The 14,914-nt window shown below is 44.4% G+C and overlaps 1 protein-coding gene across 1 annotated transcript in view; it reads left to right on the top strand.

Annotated features, from left to right (window-relative positions):
* auts2 (AUTS2, activator of transcription and developmental regulator) overlaps positions 1-11,657 on the top strand; it is a 307,865-nt gene extending 296,208 nt beyond the window's left edge. Inside the window, exons 7-18 of the mRNA XM_022745814.1 lie at positions 1,322-1,611; positions 2,982-3,220; positions 4,201-4,245; positions 5,481-5,576; positions 5,680-5,751; positions 6,133-6,162; positions 7,505-7,576; positions 8,477-8,618; positions 9,450-9,530; positions 9,626-9,709; positions 9,910-10,150; positions 10,349-11,657. Of these exons, the coding sequence (XP_022601535.1) occupies positions 1,322-1,611; positions 2,982-3,220; positions 4,201-4,245; positions 5,481-5,576; positions 5,680-5,751; positions 6,133-6,162; positions 7,505-7,576; positions 8,477-8,618; positions 9,450-9,530; positions 9,626-9,709; positions 9,910-10,150; positions 10,349-11,573 (2,617 nt within the window). The 3' untranslated portion in view covers positions 11,574-11,657. The remainder of the gene's footprint in view (positions 1-1,321; positions 1,612-2,981; positions 3,221-4,200; positions 4,246-5,480; positions 5,577-5,679; positions 5,752-6,132; positions 6,163-7,504; positions 7,577-8,476; positions 8,619-9,449; positions 9,531-9,625; positions 9,710-9,909; positions 10,151-10,348) is intronic.
* The last annotated feature ends 3,257 nt before the right edge of the window (positions 11,658-14,914 follow it).

The raw sequence follows: 14,914 nt of genomic DNA on the forward strand, positions 1-14,914 counted from the left end.
CCTCGTCTGTGTCCTCGTTCTGATGCAGAAAATTACAGCAGAGCAGACAGAACCTCCATATTCATACAGACTATTCACACATACTTGAAAACACTAGAATATCTCTTGAGCTGAAAGTACGCATGATGCCCTATCAGTATGTAAATTGCTATCAGGCAGAGCTTCAAGTCCCTGAGCCAAACAGTAGCAGCGTCTATTAACAGAGAAATAAAAGGGCCACACTGCTCCCTGAGTGCCTGTGATTTATTAGCCACCCACATTGTCACTGGGGCTCTGTACAGATTCCAGCCCCAATCAGTTATACTGGCATTACATGCGATAGTGTAGTATAACCTTGAATCAGTACTATATTGTTTTTATTTTATTGATGAGAAGTTATTTGTGCATGAGACCAAGAGGGAAGTTGTAATAATCTGTCTGGATAAAATGAATTCTTCAGAGGGCTGTTAAATTTCTCAAGTTCTTAAGAATCCTCAGTGGAACTCCGCTTTGTACGTTCAAATACACCATCATCACAGTAATCTTTCATCTGATTAAAATAACAACAATAGAGCTGGTGCAGGGCTAAGTTTAGTGTGTTGTGTCCTATATCTGTGGAGAAGCACTGAGGCCTGTGAGACTCTTCATTAATTTAAGACTCCAGGACTCCAGCATAGCTCCTTCAGAACCCACTCAGTCCCAACAACAGCTCTGCCTCACAGGCTCTTAGGACTTGGCTTCACCTCCCACTCTCTGTGCCAGCTCTGCCAGTCTGCCAGTGCGCCGGCAGGGCCTGGCACCCGCTGTGAATAATCACGGCCGGGGCCCACAGCAAAGAGCGAGCGCTGCAAATGAGCTTTTAGGCTTTGTGCGTGGAGCTGTGGAGACGCAGGCTCTGTGGCTGCCCCTGGGGAAAACCCACACACACTACAAAAGACTGTTTGCTTACACATGCATACACCCTCTCATCCCATTTCCGATGCACATGTTCACTACCTGGCTCTGGAGGAAGTGCCTTAACAGAAGCTGTTCAAAGACAGATGCTCATTGTGTTATGCTTGCCAGCGGTGGTTTATTTGTATCTGAGGGTGCTGCAAATGTGGTGTTTTCGCGGATCATGTTTGCCCTGGATTCTGTGAGGCACAAGAGAGAAGTAGGGAGGCGCTTGTAAATGGAGGACAGTTGAGGTGTGAAAACACTGTGCTGGGAATTGAACGTCGGAGCAGATGGAGATTAAGGGGTGTGGAGGAACAAGTGTTAATTTTGACTGATCACGCCTAGCTTAACCTGGCTCCTTTCTCCATCTCTCTCCTGTTTTTTTTCTCTCTCTTTCTCTTCACAGGAGCAGCACACCAGGCACCAAGCCCCACGGGCCCCCTGGTCCCTCCTTTCACCTCCCCCACCACCCGCCAGCTCCCGCGGCGGCCGCTACAGCAGCAGCCTCCGCCTTCCCCTTGCCCTTGGCGGCTAACCAGAACACCCCCCACAGCTTCCCCCCTGCCTTGCAGTCCTCGCCCCACCCACATCACCCCAATATGTTCGCTCCTCCAGCGGCTTTGCCTCCACCGCCACCACTGACGTCTAGCGCCCTGCCAGTACCTGGACACCCTGCTGCTGGGAGTGCCTACTCAGGTAACCATGACAGGCTGCCAGCAAATGTCCCCACACCGCCCCCAAGTGGTGTGGCAGAGGACTGCTTATTAGGCTGACAAAAAACAAAAGGCGAAGTCCTATTTTAGCCAGTTGCTGCATCAGGGCTGTTGCCAGGCTGGTCGAGACATGAGAGTAAACAAGGAATCATTTCAGAGCAGCGTTTGATTTTAAAGTGGTTGAGATGTGGAGACAGATGGACAGCCAGAATGTTGCTCTGGTAATTATTTAAAGAAACAAGCAACTGAGTCCAAGATAATCCACATGTACTCCATGCCCGGGGTTTTGTGTGTTTATAGTCGTGCGGACAGTTCAAGTTCACACTGTTTGTCGTGCTCTGATTGATCGATTCTCACACACCAGTAATATCCACCAGCAAGTCGGACTACATAGCAAAAGCGATTACAGACCCCGTGCACATTTCCACGCAGTGCTGTCTAGCTAAATGTCAGGGTCAGTGTGGGGGGGGGGGGCTCGCCTTCAGCAACGTTCCAAGAACTTCCATTTTCACCTGGAATGGTGTTCATGTGCGAGAAATCAATTTGGTCAATACGGAACGGAGCGAGCTGGATTTTGTTCAAAAGATACTAATGAAATTTTTATGAAGAGAAAATTCCACCCCGGCTCCCAGCCCAATAAAGCTTGAAATGAATGCAGAAAATATTGTAGCGAGTCACTGTGGAATAGGAAGGATAAGGTTACTCAGGAGGAGACATAATCTCTCAAGGCAGGTTTTGTTGAATTTAGAAGAAAAGCCAGTGATTACTTGAAATCCATTCTTTCTCCACAGGCTGTGCAGAGGTTATTAGAAAAACAGATGTTGTTCTCTCAGAGGGGCTGTAGCGTATCAAATCACAGCATTTGACAGTTCCAGCACTCAGACAGTTCTAATCATCTCAAGCCTCGCTCAAATTTAAAATGACATGCTGATAATCACAGTCATTTCCTGCTTGTTTCTCTTTTTAAATATAACTTTGACATGTCTACACACTGAGCTCCCTCCAGGGGTCTTTGATGGCTTCCAGCAGTACCTGGCAAAATGAGGAAAACTTTGATTTCACTGTAATTAAATTAACTAGAATATGTTTTAATTACAGAGACAAGTCTAATTACAGTTTTTCCTTCAGAACTTTACTATTCATGTTTAGATAAAGTTTCTTCTACCGCAACAAAACTCATACCATATGAGAGGTGGTAGGTGGCTGGGAGAAAACCTTACATAATGGCTTCTGAGGCCGTTAAGTGTCTATTCAGAGTCTGCTGTGTGAAAATGTTTGAGAGCTCTCGACAGTCCCCCTCCCCTCATTAACAAACCCAGTCCTAATCCTGCCCTCTTGCCTCTACTTCTGCAGAGCAAGACCTTCTGCGCCAGGAGCTCAACACCCGTTTCCTGGCCTCCCAGAGCGCCGACCGCGGCGCCTCGCTGGGCCCTCCGCCCTACCTGCGCACTGAGTTCCACCAGCACCAGCATCAGCACCAGCATCAGCACCAACACACCCACCAGCACACCCACCAGCACACCTTCACGCCCTTTCCCCACGCCATCATGCCCACCCCAGCACCGCCCATGGTGCGTACCCCTGCCAGAAATGTGAGGATAAGTAGAACGCATGTGAAAAACTCTTACCATAAACAAAGTTTTTATGTCTTCTAATAATGACTTTTAAATATGCAGAGGAGTTGGCGGGCATGGCACTGAGAGTGTTTTCATTCTGTGGGTGTGAGAGTGAAGATTTTACAGTTGTACATGTGTGTGAGCGGCACACTGTAGGGACCTGTGAGCTTCTATGGCGGCCTTTCAATGATGACCATGTGTGTCCATCCACACCACAATGATGCCTTTATTCTCCCAGAAAGCCTTTCTAGTGTTTTCTCTGGCATACTCTGGGCCTCCAGACTTGAACGCCGTTATTTTCTAAATTGGCAATAACTTGCCCAAAGCATGTTAACTTCAGAGCCAGCTCTCAGAACATAATACACTTAATTCATTCTGAATTTAATGACATCATTTGGTCCTGTTTGAGGGTTTTTATTACTGGCAAATGCCTTATGTTAAGAGCCCCGGTGTTTGTTGGGGGAGACCACAGGCAATGGGTGGCTGGACCTAAAACTCCCATCCACACACACACATTCATAACAGCCTGGCCCAGAGAGGGTTTGCTTGGCTCTGATGATACCTCAAAGGCAGCACGGCGAAGCCTCTGACAGCTAATGAGGCCATAAAAAGCCTCTTTATGGCAGCAGTGTTTAGTCTTGACTGGGGAAATATTCGCCCTGAGCTTGTGCTGCACCACTAAAAGGAGACCAAATGAGACACAGAGCCCATGCTAGTTTACAAGGTCTTCACATGATCATGAAAAGGGGAGGATGAAAACGGTCTAGCTTGGGAAGTGGTTGAACTTTGACACCCAGTTGAAATCTGTAATCATAATCTCAATCTGTGACCATGTTCCTAGTAAATTACAATTTGTGCTGTATTCTGTGTTGGCCTGAAATAAGCCAGTGTACATGTGTAGGTTATCATGTCTTCTCTACATATTTGTACTTAGCTCTGTTTCATTTCTCCTACAGTTTGACAAATACCCAACAAAAGTTGACCCCTTCTACAGACACAGTGTGAGTTTCCCTACTGCGTACTATCTGTCTGCAGAGCACTTTGTTGTTTGCCCATTATACCATTCCAGCCCATGCTAGTTTTTCCTGTGTGTGTGTGTGTGTATGTGTGTGTGTGTGTGTGTGTTGGATGTTCATCCTCTTCCTAATGGATACTGTTAGCATCCTAGCTGTACCATCTCACCCTTCAGCCTCAGCAAATGTTGTGATTAATGAAACAATGTTGGATTCTTAGACCTTGGAGCACAAGATTTATTGTGCGTGCACGTAACAGAGAAATTATTGTGCATAGAAATGAATACAGAAGGAGACACTGGCTGCGTTACAGAGGAGACTGCATTATTACCAGAGGAATACTATAGCTTTGTCTTGCTTACTACTCTGCATTTGTATTTGTCTGCTAACAGCAGTGGCTCGCTCAATATTACTCACTAAAGGGGACTTACTTTAAAGCTTCCACATACGTGCTGGAATGCTTTTTCTTCAAACTGTCGCTCAGCTGAGATGAAGATTTGAATGTCAGATAAATCATGTATTTATATTCAGATCAGCCCAGGGTCAAATAGATGTTAGAATGTCGGTAGTTTGTTTTTAAGACTTTCATTTCTTCTTCTCAGTATTTCCTCAGTCTTATTATGGTGGCATCAAATACCCTGAAGCCGGTTTGTCTCTATAAACTTAGTGATGTCGTAAAACATGATGCACACAAGTTGCATTTAAAACCTTCCAGCGTAGCCTCAAGAGCTTCTAATAACTCGTCCTGGCTTTGAATAATTTTGTTGCACCATCCATGATTAAATGAAAGTTGAGGATGAAAAAACATTCTCTAATTCCACTAAGGCTAATATGACTGACAAGAACAATTACACTGAGTAGTTGATTACATGTCTTTCTCTACAGGATAATTTTATGGAAGCCTTGAGCACTTGTTTGGTTTACATGCATTTTGCTTGTATTACAACATTCTAGTTTTCATATCAAAGGAGTGTTTTCCCTTATTTAAATCCACCGGGAATGAGCAGGGAATATTTTATAAACTCGCAGTTCGTGAAACATGTAGGCAATCGTCTGTAACTTCCCCCATCTCAGCAGTCTTTGAAAATTCTGACTGGATGTTGCTCATCCGTCACTATAACCTGTTTGCTGCATCTCCTCCTCTGACTCATGCAGCTGTTGTCCTGCATCTCAGTGACAGACAGAACCATCCTCACACCTCCTCTCCCTCTTTTCTTCCTCAGCTCTTCCACTCCTACCCACCGGCCATGTCTGGCCTTCCCCCTGTCATCCCTCCAACCGGGCCCTTCGGCTCGCTGCAGGGCGCCTTTCAGCCCAAGGTAAAACGCGCATCGACACCACCACACACCTACAGAAAAACAAACTAAAGATAGGAGTTATTTACAGAGTATCTTGTTTCGATCTGTGTCTGGTGCTCTCTAGACCTCTAATCCACTGGATGTGTCCACAAGACCTGGAGCCGTCCCACACACATTCTTACAGAAGGACCCCAGGGTAAGAGCACATACACACAACACTCACAGTGTAGAAGTAACCTTTAGCCTCTCTGTATATGTTGCATAAGCCTTCAAGTTATCAGGTGAAGGTTTTCAACACCAAATTAAGTCACTGTAAAGAATATTCATATACAGTTAGTTTTTAGACAACATAGACGTCAGCGTATGTGTTCCTGTTTCAGCTGCCATGTTTGTCTTATTTGTATGCAGATCCCCGTTTCACACTCATGTGTTAATTACTCCTGAAATGTTTAATTTCAGAGGGACATTTCAACATTTCTATTTGGACCATAATGAATACTCCACACAGAGACTAATTAGAGCCAGGATGATTGAAAACAAAAAACTCAACCTGTTTTTCTCCCCCTCTCTCATGTAGCTAACGGATCCATTTCGGCCCATTCTCAGGGTGAGTGCTCACTCCCTACAGTGTCTCGGCCTCTTGCTCCCTCACACACACCATAATAGCCATGATGCCTTGAAGGGTTTTTGCTAATGAAGTTAATAGTGTCTTTAATTAAATGAGCGCTGTATTTGGAGGCTGAGTGCACTAGTTTCCTCAACAAAGCTCATTGTGGAGATAAGTGCATCCTCCGGATGTGGAAATGCAATTTTTAGACTTTAAACATTCATCACTTGACAGCTGTAATCACTGTACTGACCATATCTTAAAGTTCCTCTTCAGACATGTTTATACTATGTAAAAGTCCTCTGCTATGATTAATATTTTATCAAACATAGATTTTATTGAAAAATCTGGATCAGGCCTTTTGCCCCGCCCACCAACTGCTTGCTCCAGGTGGACAGGTGAAAGAGCAGAGAGTAGCAAGATGGTTAGAGGAGGAAACGTCAGAGAGACTCAGCCACATGTTTGAGTCAGACCCAGACTCAGGAGTTTATTGTAAATCGGCGACTAGAAGACTAATCAGAGCAGTTAGCGTAGCTAAATGGTTATGTTGTTTGTTAGCTTGTAACTGGCAGTGGCTGACACAGTGTTAGTGGTTGTGCTAATGCAAACTCTGTCTGTCTGTCTGTACTAACAAGGGTTTGGTGACTGGTGAAGGAGCAGTGTGTATCAAGATGATTAGTGTTAGAGGAAACATCGCATGAGGAGTCTGTTGCGACCAGAATTGCTAATGCAAACTCTCGCTCTCTGTATGGACAAGGTTTCGGGTTTATTTAGCCCCACCCCCCCGTCCCCACAAGTTGAAAGGGTTGGTTCACTGCAGTTCAAGGTGGAAACACTCAGTTATGGTGTTGACTGTTTATCTCTCATGACATGTCTTATATAAAAAACATCATATGGATGTTAACAAGGTTAAACACTTGATTTTCATTGGAGGGGGTTTATAAACAATATATGATCAAAGCTGCTACATGGACCTGTACCATATCTAAGTATCAGTATGCCATTCTCGGATAAAGAGCGGGTAAAGAGAAGGGTGTGCTGTGTTCATGTCATCTGACCGTTCAAGATGATTGTATGAGGCAAAGTTAATTTGCATTGGCAACATAGAAATGCATCTATCAGATGTGGTCTAAAAAACCTTGAACATCAGACTGACATGAGGAATATGTCCCTATTATTGGGTTCAAAGATGAATACAGCAGAGCTTATAGATGATGATGATTAACAGAACAAAAAGCTCCACACTTGTGTGTAAACTGGAAACAATAATATTCTAACTTGTATCTGTCATTAACATAAAAGAGTACATTTGTGACATCGTGTTTTTGTCTTGTGTTTACAGAAACCAGGAAAGTGGTGCGCCATGCATGTCCATATCGCCTGGCAAATATACCACCACCAGCAGAAAGTGAAGGTGAGGACTCGCCTGACTCCTCTCTCTCTGCACTGTACCAAATCTATGTATTAACACAGTGTAAAGTTAGATGTGTTCCAGTTTCATCCTACATACTACCTGTATACAGAATACATATTTGAGGTAAACTGTTTTTACAGGTAGTACACAAGAAATCAACATACTTTACTCTTAGCATGCAAAGAAATACCAAACTGCAACTTTAAGATGCCACTTCACAAAGAGACTGAAATGTTTTTTCCAAAAATTTAATATTATTTCTCATTTTCTGACGAGTTCCTGGAGCTGATTCACCATCACTCTGGGCGACTAGTGTACATCAACAATTAACTCAAAAAAAATCAAGGGTTTAAGTGTTCATACTGACTGCTTTGGGCATACTTTTGGTATCTTAAGGAGAATTTGGCTGCATCAGTTCAGTATATTTCTGAATAATTACTTCCAGAAAGGAGTCATCTTTTCCTTTTGTTTCCTTTTCTGTTTCTCTTCTTGTTGCTTTTCTTAATTACAACTGTGGTTACAATTGCACACTGTTATCAAAAGAATATTGTAAAGATAAAAGCTGATCTTTCCACTCATTTGATATTGATCTGAGATTTGTGATTTTACTGTTGCAAGTCCCTTAACAAAATACTGTTCAGACAATTAAAATGACAAGTAATTTAAATTGTGTGGCTTCTGCAGCAATAACAACATCATTTGTTGGGAGTATAATGATTAAGAAAAGTCACTGCTTGGTAAAGGAGTGTAACCTGGCAGTCGGTGGGAATCACAATGTATCCTTGTGCCCAACGTAACACAAACATTTCTATTAATAACCTGTAAAATACCCAGTGAAGCCTTTGCAGCTGTGTGAAGGGTTTTACATGTGTTTCTCTGTGTCGCTCTGGCGTCTTCCAGCAGCAGATGCAGGTCGACCCTCACAAGCTAGACTTCGGCCTCAAGCCTGAGTTCCTGAGTCGACCTCCGGGCCCGGGGCTCTTTGGCGCCATCCATCACCCCAGCGACTTGGCACGGCCCGCCACGCTCTTCTCCGCTGCAGGTGAGTGTGTCAGATCTCTGGGTAGAGAGATTGATTGATGGTTAACACCAGTAGCCTCTGACATACAGCAGCAGTCGAGCAGTTCCTGCTGTTCAGAGTGAGCTGTTGTCTGTTCACGTTATTGTTTCTGAGTTCAGCTGTGTACGATACAAGGCAACACATCCAACAGGGTTTATCCACAACTTGAAAATAATAATGTCAACCACTTACTGACTGCACATAGAATAATTAAGATGTCGTTGGTTTTTCTGGAGCTTTCAACCACATTTTTTTGCCTTGTTTTCCCCAAAGGAGGCAGTGTCATGTCTCTATGAGATGTGGCTGATGGGAATGTCATTAATTTTGCAGATATTTGGTCACAAACCAAAGTATTGGACAAATTAAAACCCTGACCTGAAGACAGAGCTGGAGAAAGATTTAAAGGTCATCTTAGAGAGGGACCTGAAATATCTGAACCAAATTCTGACCTGTTTGTGGCGCCAGATTAAAAGTCAAGGGGCTTCATCCTCTGGGTATCTTGAATGTCTTTACAAAACTCCAGTTTGTTTTTGAGATATCTCAGTCGGGACCAAAGTAGGTGTTGAATGACATACCAACACTGCCATCCTGAGAGCCTCACCTTTAGCACGGCTACAATGTCAACAGATATTCTTTTTCTTATGCATAAACACACAAAATATATAACACATTTTGAGAAGTAAACTTGTTAATGCTCTCAAGACAATGTGCAATGGAGAAACTATTTCTAAACTACCTACCTTGTATCATAGTCTTAGTTACCTCAGTGGTTGATCGATGTTTCCGTGATGCCTTCTGTCTTTCCCTCCTCAGGTCCTACACACCCATCAGCTGGTCCCTTCGGCCATCCGCCCCACCATCCTGGAAACTTCCTCACCCCAGCATCTCACTTAGGTAAGAGGACTTTGCAGTTGTTCTCAGTGTCACTCTGAAAAAGGAAAATTAAGATGTCGATTAGATGCATGGTAACATGTTGTGTCTCCCATCAGAACCTTTCGCAAGACCTGCATCATTTGGAGGACTGGGCTCTCTCAGTTCATCAGCCTTCGGAGGACTGGGAAATCCAGCACTAAGTGAGTTTTAACCTCATGAATGATGCAGTAACATTTAGTGGTTATCACTTAATGTTGCTACAGCTGTGATGCAACATTTAGTTATTGTTACTGATGTTGTATAAGAACAATGGAATTAAGATACAGACCAGATCAAGTTGTCGAGATGCTCATTTAACTTGCGTCCTGCTGTGTTTTTCCACGTGTTGAATCCCTAACAGCGGCAAATTCAGTATTCGGCCATAAAGATGGCCCCAATGCACAGCAGCACTTCAACAGCAGCAGCAACAGCAGCCACCAGGAGCCGTGGAACCGCCTGCACCGCACGCCGCCCTCCTTCCCCACACCACCTCCCTGGCTGAAACCCGGAGACTCTGAAAGGAGCACCTCAGTCAGCTCACATGAAAGGGACCGAGACTCTGACAAGCGGGACCCGTTGGTCGGTAAAGACGACAAGGACAGGTGGGTGCAGTACAGCAGACAGTAGCTGCCATCAGTGACTACTCTACCATGACTCCTATTTCCTTTGTTACCTTATTATTTCTCTTTATATTCTGCATGTTTTATTTCAGAGTTTTAATTTGGAATAAAAATTGTCCTAGTTAATCTTTTGAACAAAAGTTAGTGGTTCTGATGGGAGGACTTTGTTTGTATATCTAGGGACTCTGTGGAGAACCGCCACCTGAGCCATTCGTCACCAGTCCCTGTAAACCCCATTAGCCTCCTTGGCCACAGCCGGCCTCCAGAGCACCACAGGAACCACTTGCCTCCTGCTTCTGGAGAACCTCAGAGGGACAAGGAGAACAAGGCAAAAGACAGGGAGCGGGACCACTCTGAGTCCTGGAAAGACAATGGCACAGACGACCACAAGCTCAAAGACAACCAGCACAGCGACAAGGACACACCTGTCATCCACGATGGCCGGGTGTCAGAGGACAAAGTGTCCAACAGGGGGACGGCATCCCCGTACGTCCGACAGACCAGCCTCGAACGGCCCAACAGCAGCCTGAGCAGGGAGGTCCTGGAGAAGAAGGTGGAGCTGCCGTACGAGCACCAGAAGAAGAGCAGTGAGGTGAAAGTGAAGGAGGAGAGGAAGGAGGAACAGGATGGAGCTACAGAGAGGCCAAGTGAGCACCCAGCACAGGCGCCCTCCACGCCAAACCTCCACCCCCCCTCCTCGATGCCTGTGCCTATGGGCATGGCTGGTGTCCACCCGATCAACAGCATCAGCAGTCTGGAGAGAACTCGAGTGGTGGCGCCCTTCATGGGTATCAGCCCCATCCCAGGAGCTGACAGGTTCCCCTACCCTGCCTTCCACTGGGACCCAATGAGGGACCCCTACAGGGGCCTGGACATTCACAGACGGGACCCTTTGGCCAGGGACCTGCTGCTAAGAAATGACCCTCTGCACCGGCTGGCGGCGCCACGCCTCTACGAGGCCGAGCGCTCCTACAGGGACCGTGAGCCTCACGACTTTAATCGTGACCACTCCCACCCTCTGGCCCTGGAGCAGAGGAGGGAGCAGGAGCGCGCCCACCTGGAGGAGCGCGACCGCCTCAACATGCTCAGAGAGGACTATGAGCACGGGCGCCTCCACCCTACAATGCACCATCCTGCCCTTGACGGACACCTTCCGCACCCCGCCCCGGGCCTCATGGCCCCTGGACTCCCGGGCATGCACTTCTCCAGGGTCAGCCCCTCAGCCGCAGCAGCCGCAGCCCATCAGAATGGTATCCTCAACAAAACACCACCCACCGCCTCTCTGAGTGCCCCGCCCCCACTCATCCCCACATTGGGTGCCCGGCCCGGCTCGCCCAGACGGACTACTCCCCTGGCCACAGATATCAGAGACAGGCCGGCTCACAAAGACATCGAGGCACGGTGAGCTGAGCTTCAGCAGACTCGGTGCCCCTTCAGCCCTGTGCCTCACTAACACTGAACTCACACCAAGCACTTAGCTTTGGGCAAAGCAAGACTGTAATATAGCTGTGAATAACTTATGTGGGCAGAGCCATGCCCACACAATGAATTGTTTTTGTATAAAACTACAAAGAGACAATAATCATGGAACAAAAAATAAATTTTTAAGATTTTTTTTCCAGTTTGCTCTAGCTTTTTGTGTTGATTCTTCCTCTTGTACAGCAAAGTGATGTGGAGTAAGAATGAACAGTTTTGGAATGTACAGGTACTTTAGCACTGACAGCAAAGTGTGTAGATAATGTGTACAGTCGCTGTGCTCACGCTGTATGGATTAAAAATCATGGTACAAATATGCAAAAGGGTGTTTTGAAAGCTTTACTTTGAACAAATGTAAACAGAGGAGTGTTACGGTGGTGATTCAGAATGTGCTTTTTGCTATTTCCTTTTTTCTTTTCTTTTTTTTTTATTTGGTTGACGCAACTGATTAGCATTGTACCAGAGACCCCATATTCAACTATGCAACAAAAATGTCTGGGCTCCCTTTCTGAAAGCTGGCCTTCTCACCACTACTGACTGTGCACCAATAAAGGACAGAAAGCTGTATTCTCTCCACAACTCAGACTTGACAAACACTGGGTCCCTGCAGCCGGAGACGAGCTTGAACTGGGTCCACGCAGGGTTTGTAGGCAGCAATTTGGATTAAACAAAAATGTTTTGAGAATTGGTTTCTCAACTATGATAAATTGTGGTGACAATCCTAGAAACCGCTGATGGAAGTATTGCATTTCAATTGATTTTTAATGTAAAAAGCCAGCAGCACAAATGTTAAGATTACTACCCCTCACCCCCCCATTCTTCCTTCACTCAGTCTTGTTCTGGGGAGAATGCAGCACATTAAACACGATGACAGCACATTAGCCCTACTGAAGGAGTGTAAAGTACATGTTTTGGAAATAGGTTCTGTTGGTCAAACAGTGTATTAAAGTGCTTTCCTAAGTTGTTGTACCTACAAAATCAAAAGACAAAAAAGCAAGTCTAAACTATGGACAGTTTGTTTCTAATGAGCAGAGATCTATTTTAGTAGTCCACTGAAGGTTTAGTTGTGCGCTTCAAACTCTGTGATATCATGTTGTGCAGTGTTTTTTAATCCAACATAAAAATGTCCACCGGAGCCATAGTGGTTAGTTGATGCGTATTTCAAAAAGATTGTTAAATGAGAAAGTTTTTTTGCTGTTTACCATGTACAGGGAAAAAAAAAGAAGTCTTTCTAGATCATGTACAAAAATGAGAAAAAATGAAGCGACTGAATCTTCAGCATGCTCCTCATTTAAACTTGTGTTATGTAAATTGTGCCATGTTATTAAAAAATGTGTACTAACTCTGTTTTTGGGCTTTTATTCCTCCACCCACATTCACTGAACTGAGTAAACAAGCTATATTTCTTTCTGACACTCCACATTTACACATTTAATGACTTCCAACATTAGACTCCCAAAGAGGATAAACTACTTCAGCTACAACTCACATCTGCTTCACAAGTACTTTAAACACTTAATTGTGTAGTTATGAAGCCGCTATAAGGATTTTAGCACTTATTACAGGCACCTCTGATCAGGCCATCAATCGCCTAAAGAGCCAGAAGATGAAGTTCACTCGGCACTGCTGACTTATTAGAAAATTGCTTGGTAACAGTTAAAGCTGCAGAAACATGATGCATCACATCAGCTACTTGTGCTTGGTTCAGTAACAGTGCTTTAAACATCAGCAGCCTTCACCGGGTGAATCATGGCACGGTACTTGTGTATTCATCAGAGGATGCAAGAGTTATTGACATTCCCATTACACTGAATAACCACAGCATTCAGGCAACATTCTCTGATTGATATGAAGCGCCGTGTCGCCGACACACTCAGGTCATGCATCAATCAAATGTTGGCTCGATCTGTTACTGGTGGGAAATGTGGGTTGGCTGCGTTTCCTCCTGCCAAGTAAATGCCTCCTGCTCCTGGGACAAACGCTAAGTTTCCTCTCAGACCTGCGCACACAAAACCTCCAAATACAGTGTAGTTCAGGCTTCTGACCAGGAGAGGGAGTCAAACTGCTAGAAACAAACAAGTAACAAGAACGCCCTCATAACTGCTCCAAGATGACACCACAATCCCATCATGGTCTGCAACTAACAACTATTTTCATTAGAGCGAACAATTAGCCAAGTAATCAGTTTTGATGATCAATTAATTTTTGAAGTTTCTGTGGTTCCAGCTTCTCAAATTTGAATATTTTCTGGAAATCTTACTCTTCTATGATTATAAACAACTATTTAAGTCATTAAATTCCAGTTGTTTTCTGGTTTAAACTTCTTAAATGTGAGGATTTGCTGCATCTCTGTATTATAGGACTTTGACTTTTGAACTGTTGGTTGGACAAAAGACATCTGACACATCACTAAACGGTTCTGGAAACTTGTAATGGACATTTCTTTCACAATATGCAGGCTATCTTCTCATGTTATAGACCAGACAATTAATCCAGTCCATTCATCAGGAAAATAATGGGTACATTAAATCGAAAGAGAATGATTGTTAGTTGCAGCCCTGATTTTCATTAGTGATTAATCTGCTGATAATTTATTCAATTGATCATTTAATCTATAAAATATCAGGAAACGCTAATTAAAATTTCTCCAGAGAACAGATGACATTCAATTTAAGTCCAACCAACAGTTTAAAATATTCAGTTTACTATCATAGAAGAAAAAAAAAGAAGCAAAGTTTTTTCTTAACTAAATGACTCGACCATTGACAGTTAATTTATTGTTGCAAATTAGATTAATTTACCATTTAATCAACTCATCTTTCAGCTCTAATCTCATGTTTCTGACCAGGTCAGAACTAACTCCTTGCAGCCTGGTCAGCAGCTCAGACACCATGTACAATACATGGAGGTATGTCATCTCCCTGAGTCATGAAATCCACTTCCAAACTCTACATCACACCTATTGTGCTCAGCCAGAGCCACTGCCTGCTTCTATCAGCTATTTCTGGCACAGCCTATTCTAAGCACTGACCAACAAAATCCTAAACTCCCTGAGTAAACTGCTTTTGGATGTTGCTACAAATCCTCCCTCCACTGGACAGAACCTGTCTTTTCAGCCTCCGCTGCAGGTTTCATGTATCTAAGCTTCTTGCCTCGATTTGCCTCGTCTGTCACTTCCTGTCAGGGCGCAGAGACAGTGTGGGGCTGGGGCAGCGCTCGGATGGACAAAGAAGAGAAAAAGCCTGCGTGTGAGAAAGCACACAAATAAAA

The sequence above is a fragment of the Seriola dumerili genome, unplaced genomic scaffold, assembly GCF_002260705.1.
Source record: "Seriola dumerili isolate Sdu_G_001 unplaced genomic scaffold, Sdu_1.0 BDQW01000091.1, whole genome shotgun sequence".
Taxonomy (NCBI): Eukaryota; Metazoa; Chordata; class Actinopteri; order Carangiformes; family Carangidae; genus Seriola; species Seriola dumerili.